The sequence below is a fragment of the Physella acuta genome, unplaced genomic scaffold (assembly GCF_028476545.2).
Source record: "Physella acuta isolate Inbredline_101_S28 unplaced genomic scaffold, ASM2847654v3 ptg000033l, whole genome shotgun sequence".
NCBI lineage: Eukaryota > Metazoa > Mollusca > Gastropoda > Physidae > Physella > Physella acuta.
The window spans coordinates 100026-119674 of record NW_026731553.1 but is presented as its reverse complement, the minus strand read 5'-3'; the positions used below and the strand labels follow the sequence as shown (position 1 = coordinate 119674).

The 19649-nt window shown below is 35.2% G+C and overlaps 2 protein-coding genes across 3 annotated transcripts; one reads left to right on the top strand and one right to left on the bottom strand.

The window, feature by feature from the left end:
• Nucleotides 1-1849: 1849 nt before the first annotated feature.
• Nucleotides 1850-7614, bottom strand: LOC131942165 (ferredoxin-fold anticodon-binding domain-containing protein 1 homolog). Its single transcript, XM_059301901.1, has 6 exons — nt 7563-7614; nt 5156-5376; nt 4698-4851; nt 4380-4583; nt 3552-3710; nt 1850-3326 (listed from the first exon to the last, which is right to left on the bottom strand). The coding sequence occupies exons 2-6, from the start codon at nt 5349-5351 to the stop codon at nt 1907-1909; spliced, it is 2133 nt and encodes a 710-aa protein (XP_059157884.1). The 5' UTR covers nt 5352-5376; nt 7563-7614; the 3' UTR covers nt 1850-1906.
• A 91-nt stretch (nt 7615-7705) lies between these two features.
• Nucleotides 7706-15165, top strand: LOC131942149 (peptide chain release factor 1-like, mitochondrial). Of its 2 annotated transcripts, none has more exons than XM_059301885.1 (8): nt 7706-7862; nt 10476-11099; nt 11317-11399; nt 12075-12258; nt 12574-12737; nt 12820-12937; nt 13968-14043; nt 14774-15165. In XM_059301885.1, exons 2-8 carry the CDS (start codon nt 10541-10543, stop codon nt 15066-15068), a joined length of 1479 nt encoding a protein of 492 aa, XP_059157868.1. In that variant the 5' UTR covers nt 7706-7862; nt 10476-10540; the 3' UTR covers nt 15069-15165. The 2 variants fall into 2 exon arrangements, with proteins under 2 accessions (XP_059157868.1, XP_059157876.1); XM_059301893.1 differs by having other exon boundaries at nt 7721-7866.
• Nucleotides 15166-19649: the final 4484 nt, after the last annotated feature.

Genomic DNA, 19649 nt, shown 5'->3' with positions numbered 1-19649 from the left:
GGGAGGGGCGGTTAAAATAGATGTTATATATTTACCACTATAGTGTCATGGCTTGTGTGTTGGTTGTGGTGGGGGGGGGGGGGGGGGAAGTTCCTTGAAATGTTAATTAAAAGAAAAAATACCGAGAACCGCTCTACTATGCAGCCCTCGAACACCCGGACCTATACGATTCAGGGGGCCTTCTTTGTATTCTTTGTTCTATATTGTGCTATTCTGATATAGAGTAATGTGATAACCTATAACAGCTCGTTTATTATTAAAATTTTTAAACATTCTGACATAGGGGATAGTTTGATTAACAGACAGGCTTATACGTTATTTCTTCAAACATATTATTAGGCCTATTAGTTACCCCATGTGATTTTTTAAAAATTCCTTAGTAAAATTAAAATAATATAAACATAAGAAGTAGTTGACACGTCGTTGGATTTAAGAAGAATGGAAAATTATCATTCATTGTAATATGGAAAGCATTTTAAGTGTCTTACTCCTTCAGTATGCGTGTGCAACTACAAAATAACATATCCGCCAAAATTCATTAAGTAATTTACTAACACCGGCGTTAAATTTAAATCCAACTTCAGTGTGAGGGGTCGTTCACCACGGGGTATCAAAATGCACTATCAGCTATTCCTAGAATTTTTTTAAAAGTATACTTTTCGGTTGTCGTCACGTGTTTTATTTGGACCATTTAACCCCCCCCCCCCCGAAAATTAGCACCCTGTGGGGCGCAGGAGGACGCGCCTGATACTATTTACTGAGCGACTATAGGAACACATTGTATCCATAGCCTATCGCACTCTTAAAAACGAACGTAGGCACCATAGTGCTCACGGGTGAGCCTGGGGCTCACACCCGGAGGACGCGCCTGATTCAATATAGGCAATGTTTGATTATTGTTGCCCATTGTGTCTTAGGTGTATAGACTTTTTTTCACGGGTCACGCCATTGCCTGTTGCAGTTTTACCGCTGAATGTAGTAGTACACATTATTATACGCTACGCAGCACGGCAAATCAACGGATACCACGCCGCTTGGGAACTCTGGGCGCCAAACTGTGTATTGACAAAAACCGCACCCTTCCGGGCGCCGCCCATTACTCCCCAAAACTTCACGACGAGCGGATGAACGGTGTCAAACCCCAATCGACTTTAAATTGTATATACCGCATGTAGAGAAACAATCCCATCACGCCCTGCGAAATTGAATTTTTTTTGCAAAAACCTCCTCAGGAGTATTCTGAACAACTTCCTGAAGTTTTATGGATTGTATAAAAGGTGTAGTCATGCATAAAGGACAAACTTACTTTCACTTATCTGCAAAAAGATCTTTTTTTTATTCTATTTCTAACATATATATTGATCCTTCTTTTACCTACTTTGAGAGTTAGTGAGCTAGTTTATGTAACAGAACATACTCTGGAAATATTTTTTTCAAAATTTGATATGGTAGAATACCATTAAAAATAATGCTCTTTATTGGTATTTCACCATTCAAAATTTTGAAGATTCTAAAAACAATATTTTTCAAGTGTTTTTCGTCATGTTTCGTTGTAATGTCCACTAGATAAATCAAAAGCCGTGAACATCTGCTATGCCCATCACCTCAGATGCGTAGCGACTCCTCTCTGCACCTGGGGACAAACTTTCAATTTGCCCCCCTCCCCCGCCCATTTTGTTTATAATTCAAAACTGCAGCTTAAATTAGCGCCTCTGCATCACCTTTACCTAGACAGCATCATTGACCAACAGAGCAGAACAGAAAATGCTGATGTTAAGGCAATGATGTATAGCAAATGTTAGTTCAGTAAGTGAAGAAAACTGAATATATTTTAAAATGCAGGTGGTAAGAGAACAGTTTTATTAAAAAACAATACATCAATGCTCAAGTGTGGTCATTCTAAAACCTATCTTAAACTCACACCCAGTTTGTTAGCAACTTCCATTCTGATAATACTTTGTAACTTCCATGAAATCAAATAAGAAAATGCCTGGTCATGTGACAAGAAATGAAGCCTGTAACACCTACTTCTGCGGCCGCTGACAGGGTCAGTGTAGACATCCACTAGAGACACACTGACAACCAGATTGCCAGACACATAGCGAACTATGTCGTAAAAATCATTATCAGGGAACTCCCCATTTTCCCAGAAGCTGAGATCATGTGAGAACTTCATGGGAAACAAACAAAATGGCTGCCACTTGTGAGGGAGACCACTCTCAAATTGTTTTAAAAATTTACTGCTCTGTGAATGTAGGAGTCTAGGATCATTTATCTGGCAAACAGAACAAGCAATGATGTCCAGTTTAAGCAAACACACTAAATACTGTTCAGTGTTCATGTATACATTAAGCAAAACTACTCCAGTTTTGGGACTGTTGTTTACATCAGTAACTGTTCCGAACATTTTCAGTTCACATTTATCAAATCCAACAACTTCAATGTTTTCAGAATTAGCATGGAAAGTTAAAGCCGTCAATAATTCAAATTTTGTCAAGCAGGAGATTAATTCATTAGATACAGTGTCAAAGTTGGACTGTGTGCAGTGGGCCGAGATGGAAGAATTGTTGACGTCCTCATCTACTTTTATCACTATCATCATCTCGTGTTGTAGGGGCAGACAATCAGCTGTAATAGGACAAACGGACATGCACTGCCCAGACACAACAAAAGCTGGCATAGGGGAGACAACTCTGATTTTCTTATTTTGACTGATGGTACAATGTCCACTTTGAGAAGATAAAATCATGCCCAGAGTTTCAAGCATGGATGTTCTAAAATGAAATATTCTGTCAGAACAATCTATTTCTAATTCTTCATTATGCAAATTTTGGGTCACATCTTCCCCATTACAACTTGTAGGATGGTCAGTTTCTCCATCAGGATCTCTACATGCTGGGCTTAAGTTTTTAATAAGAATGTAAACAAGTTCTGAGTCTTCTAGCACTAAACTTGAACCAGCATGAATTTGACTAACAGATGAATCAGCAGCATTAGAAACACCCTCTACCACTCCATGCTCAAAATTATTTTTCAATGTTTGTTTCTGATCTTTCCTAACTGTATTCAAATTGAGCTCATTTTTCCTTTCTTTCACTTTCTCCAACTCTGCTGTGCAGCTGTTATACTCAATGTTATCACTGATTTCTTCACCTCCTAAACAAGAAGAGTTCTGGTTCCTTTTAGAATAAACAGCAGACCTCATCCCACTAACAACTTGCCATGCCCCCTGATCTTGAATGACAGAAATGTTCATGCTGTCTTTTAGAATGTCTTCTATACTTATTTTCAACAGATGCAATGGTCCCTTGCCCTCCAATAAGTTTCTGTTAAAAGTGTCATTTTAAAACCAATAATTTTAAAGCAAAAATATATTTGTTTTTTTTGAAAAGATAAATTCTACTTCATTTGTCCTAAGAATATTATACTGTCATTACATTTAATAAAAAAATGTCACTACTAATCAAATTCTTAAAGAAATGAAATCCTTGGTAATATGATCAAATGATAATTTATCAAATGTATTTAGGCTTACAGAAAAGCTTTAATACCTGCTTAAAGACTGAGCTACATAGCTAGAACAGGAATATGAGATGCCATCCGTGGTGAAGGTTCCTCTGGCTCTTGTATCATCTGGTACACTAACACTCTCGGCTCTCTCAAATATGTGAGTCAAGGCACCATCAGTGTTAAAACTTTTGTCTTGAAACCTGATTTAAAAAATCGTAAATACTGTCGTTAAACATTTAGAGTATTCTCCCTGCAAACATGTAGATCTAACAAAACCTGGATTAACACAAGTTTCTCTTAATTCACATTGTAATATAGATATAAATGGCTATAGGGAATTAATAATTTAAATATAAATTGTTATTGCTGAATAAAATAAATACCAAATAATTGATATTTTTACCTAAAGAAAACACTGTAGACCTGAACCACATCAAAAGTTGAGATTGGTGTGGGAATAAAGATTTACCTGAAGGCCACATCAAAAGGTAAGATTGTTGTTAATTAAAGATTTACCTGAAACCCACACTGTGGTAATCTGGATACAGTAGTGAATCAGGTAAGATTGTGGTTGAATAAAGATTTACCTTTAGCCCACATCAAAAGGTAAGATTGTGGTTAAATAAAGATTTACCTGAAGCCCACATCAAAAGGTAAGATTGTGGTTGAATAAAGATTTACCTTTAGCCCACATCAAAAGGTAAGATTGTGGTTGAATAAAGATTTACCTGAAGCCCACATCAAAAGGTAAGATTGTGGTTCAATAAAGATTTACCTTTAGCCCACATCAAAAGGTAAGATTGTGGTTCAATAAAGATTTACCTGAAGCCCACATCAAAAGGTAAGATTGGGGTTGAATAAAAATTTACCTGAAGCCCACACTGTGGTAACCTGGGTACTGTAATGCATCAAAAGGTAAAATCTGTGTGAGGATAAAGCCAGAGTTAGAGGCCATGGCTTGCACCTGCCAACTGTCATGCCATGATCTCATGGGGTTGTCAGCCGGGGTCCCACCTTGACCTTTGCACAATGTCACAATCACCTGACCCTCTTCAGTGAGTATTTGAGATGAGCTTTTGAGAAACATTAGAAATCGTAAGATTCAAATTTGACATGGAAAAATGGTATGCATTGGTCATAAAGTTGTTTGTAGCAGCTATAAGTTGCATGAATAAGTTAAATATTACCTGGAAAAGAAGTCAGCAAGCAGTGATCTGTTTTTTTTAATGTTATGTCTGTCAGCTAATGGAAAGTTAAAAATAATTCTTTCATATTTTTTTGAGCTAATTGTAGGATGGACATGTAGTTCACAAGCATCAACTTCAAGCAAGACAGAAGCACCTGCAAAGATTCAATTAATTTATTAATCAGCTAATTAATTAAATCTTCTCATTGAAAATAAAATTTGATTTAATTTTAGATACATGCATTCTTCGTTCTTTCTAAAAAGTCATGTACTTAGTAGTTCAAACAGTTTCTGGATGTATGTTCCCTTTAAGAGAGTAGAGGAAAATTAAGGAGATCCTTACACACATTTATTTTTAAAAATACAGGCCAGGGTGTTATGCCTTTTTTAAAAAAATAAATCAATATGATACAGAAGATGATGGTAAAAAAATAAAATGTATTTGTGCAGCAATTTTACCTAGCTGTTTCAATGTTGTCATGTTATCTGCTGCCAATTTATGCTGCTCAATTGATTCTAAAGTATCAATGTTGGATGTAGTCATGTGAGATGCACTGAAAGTACCATTGTTTAGCAGTGAGACTGAAAAAGAGAAATCCCCGTCCCCAACCAGCAGCACATGCCCAGAGCAAGGGGCATCCATAACTTTACTCATGTACGCCTCGTTCACAGTATAATATCTGAAAAATTAAAATTTCAGTGACAACCAATTGTGATAGCATTGTTACTTAAATCATTCTATTAGTTGGTTTTCTTTTTTAAATCTATTTCAATAGCCTATTTACTATATTTAATAATTAATTTAATAATTTTTCGTGTTATGCCTTAACTCTTAACAACTGCGGCTTAAGTGATTAACTACCAACTGGAACTGCTCAGACTGATACTTTAAGTCTTAAGTGACTAATCACTAAGTCAGTTAAGTGTAACTTAAGGGTAAGACTGATTTTATATTATATTATAGGCCGCATCTGCGCGGTTCGCTCAGCGTTACGATAAAGGCCGCATTTGCGCTGTTTGTTTCGCATTTAGATAAATCTTTACCCTAGGTGTAGGGTTGCCAGGTGTCCAGTTTTGAACTGGACAGTCCAGTATTTGAGCAGACTGTCCAGGATAAAATAAATATAAATACTGGACAAGTATATGAATAATACTCTGTTACCCCCCTTCTTCTGCTTTGCAGCATACCTGAGAAGGGAAGGATGGAAAGGTGTCCAGTATTTTCGGAAAAGGTATCTGGCAACCTTACCTAGGTGACATGCGATTTAAAAAAATAGATATCACTGATATCTAGGGTTAGGGTTAGTCAGGACTGCCCGATTTTTTTTTGTGTTAGCAATTTAATGTTGACATAGATCTAGTTTAAGTGTATTATTTCAACACCTAAGAATCTAGATCTAGTCAAGTACTTGTAAAAAAACAGTAGAGTACTGTCAGTAGTGGGTCAAATGATAGTCCTCAATCTAGCAGCAATCTAGCTAAATCAAACTGCCCTTTATATACTATTATAATATTTAATATAGAATTAGAGATCTAGCTGGATCTAGATCTACTGTAATCTATCGTACATAAAATCGCCAGCGGCTAGTAATGTACGAAAAAGTTACCTCATTGTCAAGGCTTTAATAGATTGTGATATATTTGTGTCAAATATTATAGATAAAGGAATAATAAACCAAAATCAATATATCAATATAGGCCAGAATTAACTTTAAACAGCAGTGTTTGCGAGCAAGATTTGCTATATAAACAGCAGCAATTTGTAAAATAAAGTGGCTTCCCCTGAATCTCGCGCTATAAGTTTACCAATAAAACTTAAACAAGATGGCTGCTATAGCAAATGAGCATGGTTGCATCTGTTGGAAACAAAGCTAGTCTTCATTTATTACTGAAAATTTTTAATTCAATTGTTTAAAAACAGGTACATAAATGAAACAAGGAAACATTTTTGTATTTTTCAAAACATAAATCCTCCTCAAAATGTGAAATGATTATCAAAATTTAAGGAGTCACCTGTTTTTCACATTACTAGTCGCGGGCGATTTTACGTACCAAAAACTAAAACAATAGGTTACCAGATCTACTTAGGGGTAATCCTGCTATAAAATGACGTCATGCTTTTTTGATGATTTTTACCTCCCCCCTCCCTCCCATCCGCCACACGTCACAAAAAGACCCCCCCCCCTAAAATGACGTCACACCTCAGCTTACAATCCACCTCAAAATTGCAGTTGAATTTTTTTTATAAACATCGATATTTTTCCAAAATAGAGTATTTTAATCGATTCCTATTACAATTTATTAAAACATTTTTCTAAAACGCAAAATAACGTCTAAAATTCATTTTGTAACATTGCTTTTTGGCTTTTTTATAACGAAGTGACTACTTGGAAGAAGATTTTTCTCCCCAACGTCTCCACTTAGTCGGTAAAAGATAGCTCTGCGAATGCGCAGTGACCTATAGCTAGGGTTAGGGCTAGAATGAGGGTTAGGGGTAGGATTAGGCATTAGGGATAGGATTAGTTAGGGCTAGGGTTAGGAATAGGATTAGAATAGGGATAGGATTAGGGTTGGTATTAGGGTTCTGCGGTTGTAAACACACGCATGCGCAGTACCATCCAAAACATCGCCGCGAAGGCAAATCGTAATTTCTCTCCATTGCGCATGCGTATCTTATTATTCCGGCTAGCATCGGCCTTTTTATAATGCAAAAAAATAAAAAAGTGTGACGTCGCACCATCTGAACCACCCTCCCCCTCATCACATACCGTCACAAAATTATTAAGGACCCCCCTACGAGTGTGACGTCATTTATGGACGACCCCTTCTTTGATTGAACTTTGACTACTTAATACTTAGAACTTACTTAAGAATTTAGAATACTTAGACAAATTTAGATCTAGACATCGAGATCAAGATCTAAATCCAAAAACGAAAGTATACCAATTTAATGTAGACAAGCTCTAGCAGTAAAAAAACAAATATTTTACTGCTAGGTTTGATCTTGAGTAGTACTAGATCTAGAACTAGTAGATCTAGATCTATCTCTAGATTCTCTAGTAGATCTAGATCTAGATCTAGTATTTAGAAAATATACCAAATAGTAAATATCTTGTCTACTGATTCTAGAGTCTAGATCTAGAAATATAGATCTCTAGATTTAAGTGTAAGTATTAAGTAAGTGTTCCATGATCCTAGATTGACCTAGATCTAGATCTAGATGTCAAATGAAGAAAGAAATGGATCTAGATCTAGAATTGTACATGACATCTGTAGGCTACTCTGAGTGTACTGTGTAGGCCTATCTTAAATTCGGTAATCTATCGTTTTAGGTACGTAAAATCGCCCGCGACTAGATCTAGTAATGTGAAAAAGAGGTGACTCCTTAAATTTTAATAATTATTTCACATTTTGAGGAAGATTTATGTTTTGAAAAATATAAAAATGTTTCATTTATGTACCTGTTTTTAAACAACTGAATTAAAACTTTTCAGTAATAAATGAAGACTAGCGATGTTTCCAACAGATGCAAACATGCTCATTTACTATAGCAGACATCTTGTTTAAGTTTGTTTTCATGTAAACTTATAGCAGATTCAGGGGAAGCCACTCTATTTTACAAATGGCTGCTATATAGCAAATCTTGCTCGAAAACACTGCTCTTTAAAGTTAATTTCTAGCCTATATTGATATATTTAGCCATTGATTTAGGTTTATTATTCATTTATCTATAATATTTGACACAAACATATCACAATATACTTCTATTTAATTAAAGCCTTTACAATGAGGTAACTTTTTCGTACATTACTAGCCGCGGGTGATTTTACGTACCTAAAACGATAGATTACCCAAAATTCTAAGATTCAAGATCTACTAGATCTAGAATCTAATTCTAGACTAGATAGATAGATCCACGAGATCTGATTTAGCTAGTGTAGTGTAGAGTGTAGGCTAGCCTAGTGTAAGACAAGTGTAAGTGTAGTTAAGTCAAGTAAAGTGATAAGTCATAAGTGTAGGCCTAGCCAAGATAATTAATTAATATTTTAATTGGTAAAACTCCATTTTAGCGTATTTTATTCGCTGCTTCACGTTCACCTCCGATTGAGCGTATTTTATTTTACGAAGTGACTACTCGGAAGAAGATTTGTCTCCCCAATGTCTCCACTTAGTCGGCAAAAGATAGCTCTGCGCATGCATGCGCAGTGACCTATGGCTAGGGTTAGGGCTAGAATTACTAAATTTTAAAATTAGGGTTAGAGATAGGATTTGGGCTAGGGTTAGGATTAGGGTTAGGGTTAGGAAAAGGGTTAGGGATAGGGATAGGATTAGGGTTGGTGTTAGGGTTCTGCGGTTATAAACACTGCATGCGCAGTACCATCGAAAACATCGCCATGATGGCAAGTCGTAGTTTCTCTCCATTGCGCATGCATATCTTTTTCCGGCTAGCATTGGCCTTTATTATATACACCACCAAAACACATAAAAAACGTTAGGAAAACACTAGGATTAGTAATTTAGATCTAGTAGGTGATAGATTAGATATGGATCTACTTATTATTTTTTTTATTAATGTGTGTTTTAAGGAAAAGGTAAAAAAAAAAGATTATAAATTAAATAAGCATTACAGTTTCAATTAAATAGCTTGTGATCGTCGGCGGGAAGAAAATCCCTACATGGTCAAGGGTTCACAGTGAGTTCACATTGACTTTAATTATCAGCATACGTATCATAGCTTAGGGTCATTGTGAGTTCATGTAAGTTAATTTATAGTATCCTGCCTTGCAATTACGCGTTTCTACTTTACCCATAGCCATGAAAATCTTATTATCCGGTAATGTTTGTTGAGTTTCATAAACATTAGAAAAAGTAAATTTAAATCAAAGTCAAGTATAATAATAGGCCTAATTAGATTAGTAATTAATTTAATGTTTTTTTTTAAGCGACACTAAAATATTTAATAAATAAAAACTAAAAGATTTTATCTCTAGGCCTAGATTTTAGATATAGGCCTAATAAAAATTATTTCGAAAATAATAAAAATTACTAGATCTACAACAATATTTAATGGCAGCAATAATTATCCAGAATCACTTAAAAATAATTAGCAATACAAAATGAGTAGTAAAATAGTATTTAACATGCAATTTAACGTTCTGTATTTTTAAAAATAGATGATGCCAAAAAAGTATTGTTTTCAGTACTTACGGTGGATTCGGATACAGCGTGACAGACTATGTCATCGTTTTACTGTTTTTACTGCTATACTATTGCGGAATATTAACCGACGCTATACTGGGGGATTACCCATCGTAGATCTAGAAATCTAGATCAGAGTTTCTTTCAGTCTTTCAGGCACCTTTTCAGGGTCCACCATCACCACCACCTCCTACCCCACTAGGAGAAGAAAGTCTGAAAGAAACACTGATCTAGATTCTAGTGTATCTTACGAAAAGAATAAAAGTGAAAAGTTCTAGTAGTAAAAGTCAGATCTAATCAACCACTTAAGTTTTTTGGTGAACATTCATTTGAAGATTTACACATATATTTTAATTTTTAAAACCATGCTTATGTCGGGGAGGGGGTAAAGAATTCAAGAAAAGTAATATCACAACAAGTGTGGGATAATTCAATACTGCTTGTGATCATATAGCACCTATGATTCAATATATAGTATATATTATAAGTTCATAAGCCAGTATATAATATATATGGAATATTGAATTTGTTGTTAATATCGATTTTTTAGTTTATTCAAATATTATCTTTATTTCTTCAGAATTTTCACTGCTTTTTTTACAAGTCGACAAAGGACTGAAGCTGTACACTGTATTGAAATTAAAAATGCTGAACAATATGTCTCCAAATTTGAAAAATTTCATGAAGACTTTATATTTATGTTCTTGGAACACTTGTAAAATTCAGACGCCTCAAAGCTTAAGGCCCTTTTGCTACCATAGTCAGCCTTCTACAGTACAGTGGACTACAAATAAACATTTCAGTCTTTTACATTGCAACCACTTTCATAAATCTGGCAGCTCTGTGTTCTTTAATATATATCAAAACAAGATTCAACACTGCTATTACTCAACCAGCAGCAGATGCTATTTTCAGCACATTAGTTTATACAATAATGTCAAGAAAATAGTGTGTTCAGAGGATCATATATTCAGAACAACAAGAGACAACCATACTCTAAGTAAATTCAGCATCAATAACCCTGTGTATGCCTCATATTTACGTCATCTCACAGAGGAATATGAAACATTACGTTCAGCCATACAAACAGACAGTGATGATCAGCAACATTTAAGGCTAAATTTTTTACAATCTGTTATGTATATAATAAACATCATCCATGAGAAACAAAAGGAATTACAGGAACTTGGTACTATGTATAATGGTAATTTTTAAATGCATTTAAAATTTTCAGTTTCTGTTCACTTTAATTATTATTTTTATCACAGTTGATTTTAATTTTACTCAGTGCAAATTATTTTAATTTAAAAAAAACTGATTTAAAAAAAAATATTGACGTTTTTTTTGTTCCTTTCATTTAAATTAATAGTTGATTGACTTTACATTTATTAATTAACTAATCCTGATGTTTTTTTTTTTAGCTGAGGAGGATTCTGAAATGAAAGTATTATTGCAAAAAGAGATTGATAAGTATACAAATGAAATTGAAAGTGTTGAAAAAGAGGTACAGTTTGTTTTTATCTTAAAATACTACATTTCAATGAATAAGTAGGGGGTCGGCGTGGTCGAGTTGGTAAAGCTCATGGTTGCTAAACCGAAAAGTCTCGAGTTCGAACCCCCGGGCAGATGAGGCTTGTTAGCTGGGGACAGCCACTCTTCTAGGAGAGACAACTCCAAAATCAAACAACTGCTGCCTTGTAGTTTGTTCTTGGTTGGACAAAGGCTATGGAAGCAAAATCCAAAAAGAAAAGCAGGCTGAAATCGGAGTCAATGGCCTCGATGGCGCATAACCAGTTGACACGTAACGCTTAATTGTGTTGGAGGCGTGGTCGAGTCGGCAAAAAGCTCATGGTTGATAAATTTGAACAAAGTCTCGAGTTCAAACGCACTGGCAGATAATTCTCGATCCCCTTCAACACTAATAATTAAGAACGAAGAAGAAGAAGAAAGAATGAATAAGTTATTAGTGTAGAAATATGTGTACCTAATAACTTTTCTTTTTAGTCACAGTTTTCAGTATTAACTATAGCAAAGAAAATATTTTGACTAGTGTCTGGTTTAGAGTTAGGGTCTGCAGTAACAACAACTAGGATTAAGTTTGGGCTAGGTATTGATTTGACAGTATAGGACTACATGATTGTTTCTTTTTTTTTTTACTGAAAAATTCTTAAAATTTCAGTTGGTTGATGCTCTAGTGGGTGTAGATCCAGCCGACCATAACGACATTGTTCTTGAAATAACAGCAGGTGTAGGTGGTCAGGAGGCCATGTTGTTTTGTTCTGAGTTGTTGCACATGTACTATAAGTACGCTACTCTCAAAGGCTGGAATATATCAAGTGTAATTGATGATAAAAGTGAAACAGGTATTTTTTTTTCCTGAAGAAAAGTATATTTATTAAAAAATTTAAAATCACCCTTTGCTTTGTTGAAAGCTAGTTCCTGATTGCCTTTTTCTTTCTTGTCTTTATGTAATTGATGAAACAACTTAAGATCAAATGTAAGATAGTTTTATGAAATGAGTAACTAATAAAAATTCATTGCGTTTGGAATGACAGTATGTAGCCCCTAATGTGTGTTATCTATGTAGGTCCCCTAAAATTATGGAGTGATTTATTATATATAGTTAACTCCCTAATAATTGTATGTAGTAAACGTTTGTCATGTATTTTGTTCCCTAGGTGGTTCACGTAAAGCTACTCTAGAAATCAGCGGAGATGCAGTGTACAAGCATTTGAAGCATGAATCAGGAGTACATAGAGTCCAGCGGATCCCAAAAACAGAAAAGGCTGGGCGTATTCACACGAGTACAGTCACAGTGGCAGTGCTCCCTCAGCCCTCAGAGGTAAATTAAGTTATCCCCTGCACTGTAAGGTGAGGTCAAGTTTTAAACCACAGTGGTGTCATCTAAATTTATTATTTTTCAGATAGATATTGACATCCAGCCTGAAGATTTAAAAGTGGAAAGTTTTCGCGGCAGTGGTCCTGGTGGACAGTCTGTCAATACCACAGACAGTGCAGTGAGGATAACTCACATTCCCACAGGTTTGTCTTTTTCTTACCTCCCCTGGTTATGAAGCAGTTAAGAAAATATTCCTTCAGGTTTGTCTTTTTCTTACCTCCCCTGGTTATGAAGTTAACATCAGTTAAGAAAATATTCCTACATGTTTGTCTTTTTCTTACCTCCCCTGTTTATGAAGTTAACATCAGTTAAGAAAATATTCCTACATGTTTGTCTTTTTCTTACCTCCCCTGTTTATGAAGTTAACATCAGTTAAGAAAATATTCCTACATGTTTGTCTTTTTCTTACCTCCCCTGTTTATGAAGGTAACATCAGTTAAGAAAATATTCCTACATGTTTGTCTTTTTCTTACCTCCCCTGTTTATGAAGTTAACATCAGTTAAGAAAATATTCCTTCATGTTTGTCTTTTTCTTACCTCCCCTGTTTATGAAGTTAACATCAGTTAAGAAAATATTCCTTCATGTTTGTCTTTTTCTTACCTCCCCTGTTTATGAAGTTAACATCAGTTAAGAAAATATTCCTACATGTTTGTCTTTTTCTTACCTCCCCTGTTTATGAAGTTAACATCAGTTAAGAAAATATTCCTTCATGTTTGTCTTTTTCTTACCTCACCTAGCTATTAAGTAAAAACAGCAGAAAATATCCCTTTATGTTTTTCTTTTTTGTTACAAATGTTGAAAGCGCAAACTCAACCTGTATTTCTCCAGATATTTATTATTTTACCTCCCTTGTTACAAAGTTTTTTTTACAAATTTACATCAGTAAACAAACAGTAACATTTTAGATTTGCCAGTGTTAAAATTTAATAAAGCCTGTAGTACTAAAATAAATCGTAAAATTGTTTCACTTATAAAGCTGAAAAATTAAAAATAGTAATTTGATACCTGCAGCAGTAAGATGACCAGTTTCATAAAGATAAAAATTAAATTCAAAACAACAGAAACTGGTATAGTATACAAAGCTGTGAATGTTTAATTTTAGGGTAAAAAAGGGATGTAACTGTGTTTTCATTTGATGATCTTCTCTTGCTTTGAATGTTTTAAAACATTAGGAACAGTGGCAGAGTGCAGACAAGAGCGTTCACAAGCTAAAAATAAAGAAATCGCACTAAAGAAACTCAAATCTAGGTATGATTTTATTTATAGCCTTATAATATTAGTGGCACAGGGTCAGGGCCATTTTATTAACTTATAACAGCAATAAGTTTCTGGGTGCAAAGAAACTTTATAGCTCTTGTACTCAGAGGCGTAGCTATGGGGGTGGGGTGGGCCGCCCCGGGCGCCGACCTTAAGGGGGCGCCAAAATGGGTAGAGAAATTAATTTGAAATCTCATAATAAGCTGAATTGTCGAATCATACACTGTCAAAGCTGTGAAAAATAAACGACTACAAGGCTTCACACACTGATTTTATAACTTTGTGAGACCAAAATAGAAATTGTTACAGGATAGTAACTGGTAAGAAACGCAACAAACCTTTCCAACTGGGGGGGGGGGGGGGGCGGTTTTCACACACAGGAATAACTATATATAGAAATAGGGGGGGGGGGCAAAATTGATAGTCCGCCCCAGGCGCCGGATTAGGTCGCTACGCCTCCACTTGTACTTTGTCATCATAGTTTTTAAACTTAGTCCTTATAGTTCTTATACTTAGTCATAATAATTGTACTTTTCAATTGTAAGTTTCAATGTGCAAATAATGACAAGTGAAAATAATGAAGCCAGCTTGCATGAATATTTAAATTGATAGAAAATTCAACTACTTTGCTTGAATTTTGTTTTCACTATCAGTTTTCATTAAGAGTTATCTAGACTGATTGTTTGATAAAACATTGTTTATTTTCTACACCTTTCAATAGGATTTACCAAGCACAACTTGAAGTGGAAGAGACTAAAAGAAGGACAATGAGAAAAATGCAAATAGGCACCAAAGGCAGATCAGAAAAAATTAGAACTTACAACTTCCAACAGGACAGAGTGACTGATCACCGCGTGAAAGAGAACTATTCAAACCTGTTGGAGTTTATGCTGGGAGGGGAAGGTTTGGATGGGCTTATAAAAGCTTTAGACTACCATGAAAAAATGTTGAATATTGAATCAATGTTGGACTCTTACCAAATGGAGTTACAAAAAAATAAATCAGGAAAGAGTTGATATGTGGCTTTTAACTTATTTATACAATTTTCTTTTACCTTATAAAATAAAAGTTACTGGAACTTACATAGTTGTGGAATAAACCCAAATCTCATCACTGTTATTGTTTTTATTTACCTATGTGTTGTTTGTCTGGTACAAAAAAAACATTACAACAGTGTAGATATACCTCAACACTGGTTGCCCTGAACCAAGTTTAAGTTTTTATTTTATTTTGTTTTCACCCTTACAAAAATTGTTTCAGTAGTTATTGGCATAAAAAAAATGTCAATGTGTTATAAGTAGTAACATATTATAAGAGATTTGAGAGTCAAATGGCTTGTGGAATTTGTGGCATTCTTCACTACAATAAAAAGTAATGATAAAGGTCGTTTGCATAAAAACAGAATTATGATATTCTAAAAATAGGTTTAAAATACATGTTTTTGCGTCTGGGTGAGACTGAAACAGCATTCAAGATTATTAAAAATCAGTAACTTAATCCTTTCAGCCAACAACACTAATGGCTTTCATCAGAGAGAAGATAAATTCTAGGTCTAGGTGGAATCATGATTTTTTTTACCCTTTAGAATATAATATAGTCTAGATAATTTTGTGGGGAAAAGATCCAGCTCCTTGCTACACCTCTGTACTCACAACAATTTTGGTAAAAAAAAGATCCTTCTAGAAACACTTCTGAGAGAAGAATACATTTTTATGTCTTGTGGGAGAAAGCCATTTATTTAATCTGTTCTGTAAGAGAACAAAACAGCAACCAAACAATCAATACGTGAGTTTATTATGCTAAAAGAAATTACCAATTTAAGCAGATGTTCAATTTACTTTGAGAGTAAAGCGAGGCAACTCCATTAATATTTTGACATAATCCACTTAGCATAGTTATATCCCCTTAAAACGTTGGTTCGTGGTTGGTTAGTTTAGTTTAGAGTTATGTATGATTTTCTCAAACGTCCATATTTGCACATAGACATTTTATTGGAAAAGTAATATATTTCCTATACCCGGGCAGTTGCTTAACAAACACACAAGTCACAGTCCTTTACAGATAGGTTTTTCATAGAGCCTAGCGCAGGGCTTTACCGGGACGGCTAGTATATATTTGACTATCTAATATATAAAGCTCAGTTCTGTAACGTGTGGCAAAAAAGTTTGTCGTTGACAGTTCTATGGATTTAAGTGTTAGATTTTTTATCGTGCTCATAGTCTAAATGTACGAGTCAAAAAATTACCATTGAAAGTCTTTAAAAACAATTTTCATTCTATTTACTTAGAAGAATAATTTTCAATTATGAACGCGACATAAAATTTTTAAAAAGTGTATCGACGTTTATAAAATTTCTAAAATTGTGTCGGAAATGTATTGACTGCACAGTTACTTCCCTTTAATAAAAAAAATTCTTAAGAAGAAAGAATTTACATTTTATTACTTTGTTTTTGGTGTTAAGAAAAAAAAAATAATTACATAATTAGCGGGGATTGATTAAGTGCAATGTCGTTAGGTATTTTTAACACTGCCTTTTATTTATTCTATACACTGAACATACTGTTCAATAATTTTTTTTTTTTTAAATCAATAACATTTAATAAGCCAGGTCCTACAAATCCTATATGTTTATTTCTTTCCATTTACGGATAAGCTTGGAGTATTATCATTTTTGTTCACTAAATTGAAACAGGCGCGTCCGCCGGCGCCCTTGCACGGTTCGATTTGGCACCCTGGGCTATCATGTGAGCGCTATGCTGCATAGTTTTGTTTTTAACAGTGCGATAGACTATGGGTAAGAAAGGTTACTATAGTCTTTAAGTGAATCAAATCCGGGCGTCCTCCGGCACCCCGACAGGGTGCTATTTGGCGCCCCGGGCCTTCCGGTGTACGCTATGGTATATACGTTCGCGTGAGTTCAAAAGACTATGAATAAGTTATGTACTATAGTCGTTTACTAAGTTCAATCAGGCGGTGACGTCATGGTGCGTCCTCTGGCGCCCAGACAGGGTGCTATTTGGGGTCCCGGGCCTCCCGTGTTCGGTTTCGCGCCTACGTTCATTAAAGTGAGTGCAAAAGACTATGAATAAGTTGGGGTACTATAGTCGTTTATTAAGCTGAAACAGGCGATTCCGCCCCGGGCTAGACTCGGAGCACTGTGCGTTTATGTTCGCGTTAGTGTTTTCTTTGTGTTTAGGTTGGGTTTGCGTTAGTGGTTGCGTTTTGATTTGGTTCGTTTTTGTTCTTTCTTTTTTCGTTTTCGTTTGTGTTTTATCTTCTTTGCGTTTGTGTTTGTGTTTGTGGTTGGTTTTGCGTTTGTATTTGGTTTGTTTTCGTTTGTTTTTTCGTTTGTGTTTTTTTCTTTGGGTTTGTGGTTGGTTTTGCATTTGGATTTGGTTTGTTTTCGTTTGCTTTTTCGTTTTTTTTTTTCTTTGTGTTCGTATTGGTGTTTGTGGTTGTGGTTGGGTTAGTTGTTAGGTTTTTGTTTTCGTTTGTATTTGTAATTGTGTTAGCGTTATGTTTGCGTTTTGTTGTTTTGGTTTTGGTTTGGGTGTGCAATGCCGGGTTTATGATGATTACTAAACACACAGGTAATGGTCTTTAACAGAAAGGTTTTTCACACAAGCCAGAGCAGGGCCTGGCCGGGACGGCTAGTCTAATATATAAAGCTCAGTTCTGTAACGTGTGGCAAAAAAAAAGTTTGTCGTTGACAGTTCTATGGATTTAAGTGTTAGATTTTTTATTGTGCTCATAGTCTAAATTTACGAGTCAAAAAATTACCATTGAAAGTCTTTAAAACAATGTTCACTCTATTTACTTAGAAAAATAATTTTCAATTATGAACGCGACATAAAATGTTTAAAAAGTGTATCGACGTTTATAAAATTTCTAAAATTGTGTCGGAAATGTATTGACTGCACAGTTACTTCCCTTTAATAAAAAAAAATTCTTAAAAAGAAAGAATTTACATTTTATTACTTTGTTTTTGGTGTTAAGAAATAAAAAAAAAATTACATAATTAGCGGGGATTGATTAAGTGCAATGTCGTTAGGTATTTTTAACACTGCCTTTTATTTATTCTATACACTGAACATACTGTTCAATAATTTTTTTTTTTTTAAATCAATAACATTTAATAAGCCAGGTCCTACAAATCCTATATGTTTATTTCTTTCCATTTACGGATAAGCTTGGAGTATTATCATTTTTGTTCACTAAATTGAAACAGGCGCGTCCGCCGGCGCCCTTGCACGGTTCGATTTGGCACCCTGGGCTATCATGTGAGCGCTATGCTGCATAATTTTGTTTTTAACAGTGCGATAGACTATGGATAAGAAAGGTTACTATAGTCTTTAAGTGAATCAAATCCGGGCGTCCTCCGGCACCCCGACAGGGTGCTATTTGGCGCCCCGGGCCTTCCGGTGTACGCTATGGTATATACGTTCGCGTGAGTTCAAAAGACTATGAATAAGTTATGTACTATAGTCGTTTACTAAGTTCAATCAGGCGGTAACGTCATGGTGCGTCCTCTGGCGCCCAGACAGGGTGCTATTTGGGGTCCCGGGCCTCCCGTGTTCGGTTTCGCGCCTACGTTCATTAAAGTAAGTGCAAAAGACTATGAATAAGTTGGGGTACTATAGTCGTTTATTAGGCTGAAACAGGCGATTCCGCCCCGGGCTAGACTCTGAGCACTGTGCGTTTATGTTCGCGTTAGTGTTTTCTTTGTGTTTAGGTTGGGTTTGCGTTAGTGGTTGCGTTTTGATTTGGTTCGTTTTTGTTCTTTCTTTTTTCGTTTTCGTTTGTGTTTTATCTTCTTTGCGTTTGTGTTTGTATTTGTGTTTGTGGTTGGTTTTGCGTTTGTATTTTGTTTGTTTTCGTTTGTTTTTTCGTTTGTGTTTTTTTCTTTGGGTTTGTGGTTGGTTTTGCATTTGGATTTGGTTTGTTTTCGTTTGCTTTTTCGTTTTTTTTTTTTTTTCTTTGTGTTCGTATTGGTGTTTGTGGTTGTGGTTGGGTTAGTTGTTAGGTTTTTGTTTTCGTTTGTATTTGTAATTGTGTTAGCGTTATGTTTGCGTTTTGTTGTTTTGGTTTTGGTTTGGGTGTGCAATGCCGGGTTTATGATGATTACTAAACACACAGGTAATGGTCTTTAACAGAAAGGTTTTTCACAGAAGCCAGAGCAGGGCCTGGCCGGGACGGCTAGTATAGTATATATAATATGTAGGCCAATGTAATGTATAAACGGATCGGGGGAAACAAATTGATAGTTCACGTCGAGCGTCTGGATGGTTCGCTAAACCTCTGTGCGCGTAGCTCAGTCAAGCCAATTTATTCAAGTACTTTGTGCGAGCTAGAGGCTTGTCTACAACAGCTGGTAAATAATTTAGATGCAACTTTAATACATAGTTTTACATAATTAGTCTATGTCTGTTTAATAAAATCAATCGGCTTAGATTTGTAATTTGAAAAAAAAAACACAGAGGACAAAAATTTAAATACTGATATCTCAAGTCAAAAGGACTATTTATTTTTCAGGAAGATATAGGTCTATATGCCTAATATAGCCTAAATAAATGAAGAATTCCGAAAAATATTTAAAA

Excerpts from the sequence above, each read along its gene's own strand:
- LOC131942165 (XM_059301901.1), bottom strand. The coding sequence starts at position 5,351 with ATGAGTAAAGTTATGGATGCCCCTTGCTCTGGGCATGTGCTGCTGGTT. Across the intron at positions 4,584-4,697 it reads CTTGCTGACTTCTTTTCCAG|CTCATCTCAAATACTCACTG; the intron begins GTAATATTTAAC and ends GTTTCTCAAAAG. Across the intron at positions 3,711-4,379 it reads TACCACAGTGTGGGCTTCAG|GTTTCAAGACAAAAGTTTTA; the intron begins GTAAATTTTTAT and ends TTTTTAAATCAG.
- LOC131942149 (XM_059301885.1), top strand. The coding sequence starts at position 10,541 with ATGCTGAACAATATGTCTCCAAATTTGAAAAATTTCATGAAGACTTTA. Across the intron at positions 12,259-12,573 it reads TGATGATAAAAGTGAAACAG|GTGGTTCACGTAAAGCTACT; the intron begins GTATTTTTTTTT and ends TTTGTTCCCTAG. Across the intron at positions 12,738-12,819 it reads TGCTCCCTCAGCCCTCAGAG|ATAGATATTGACATCCAGCC; the intron begins GTAAATTAAGTT and ends ATTATTTTTCAG.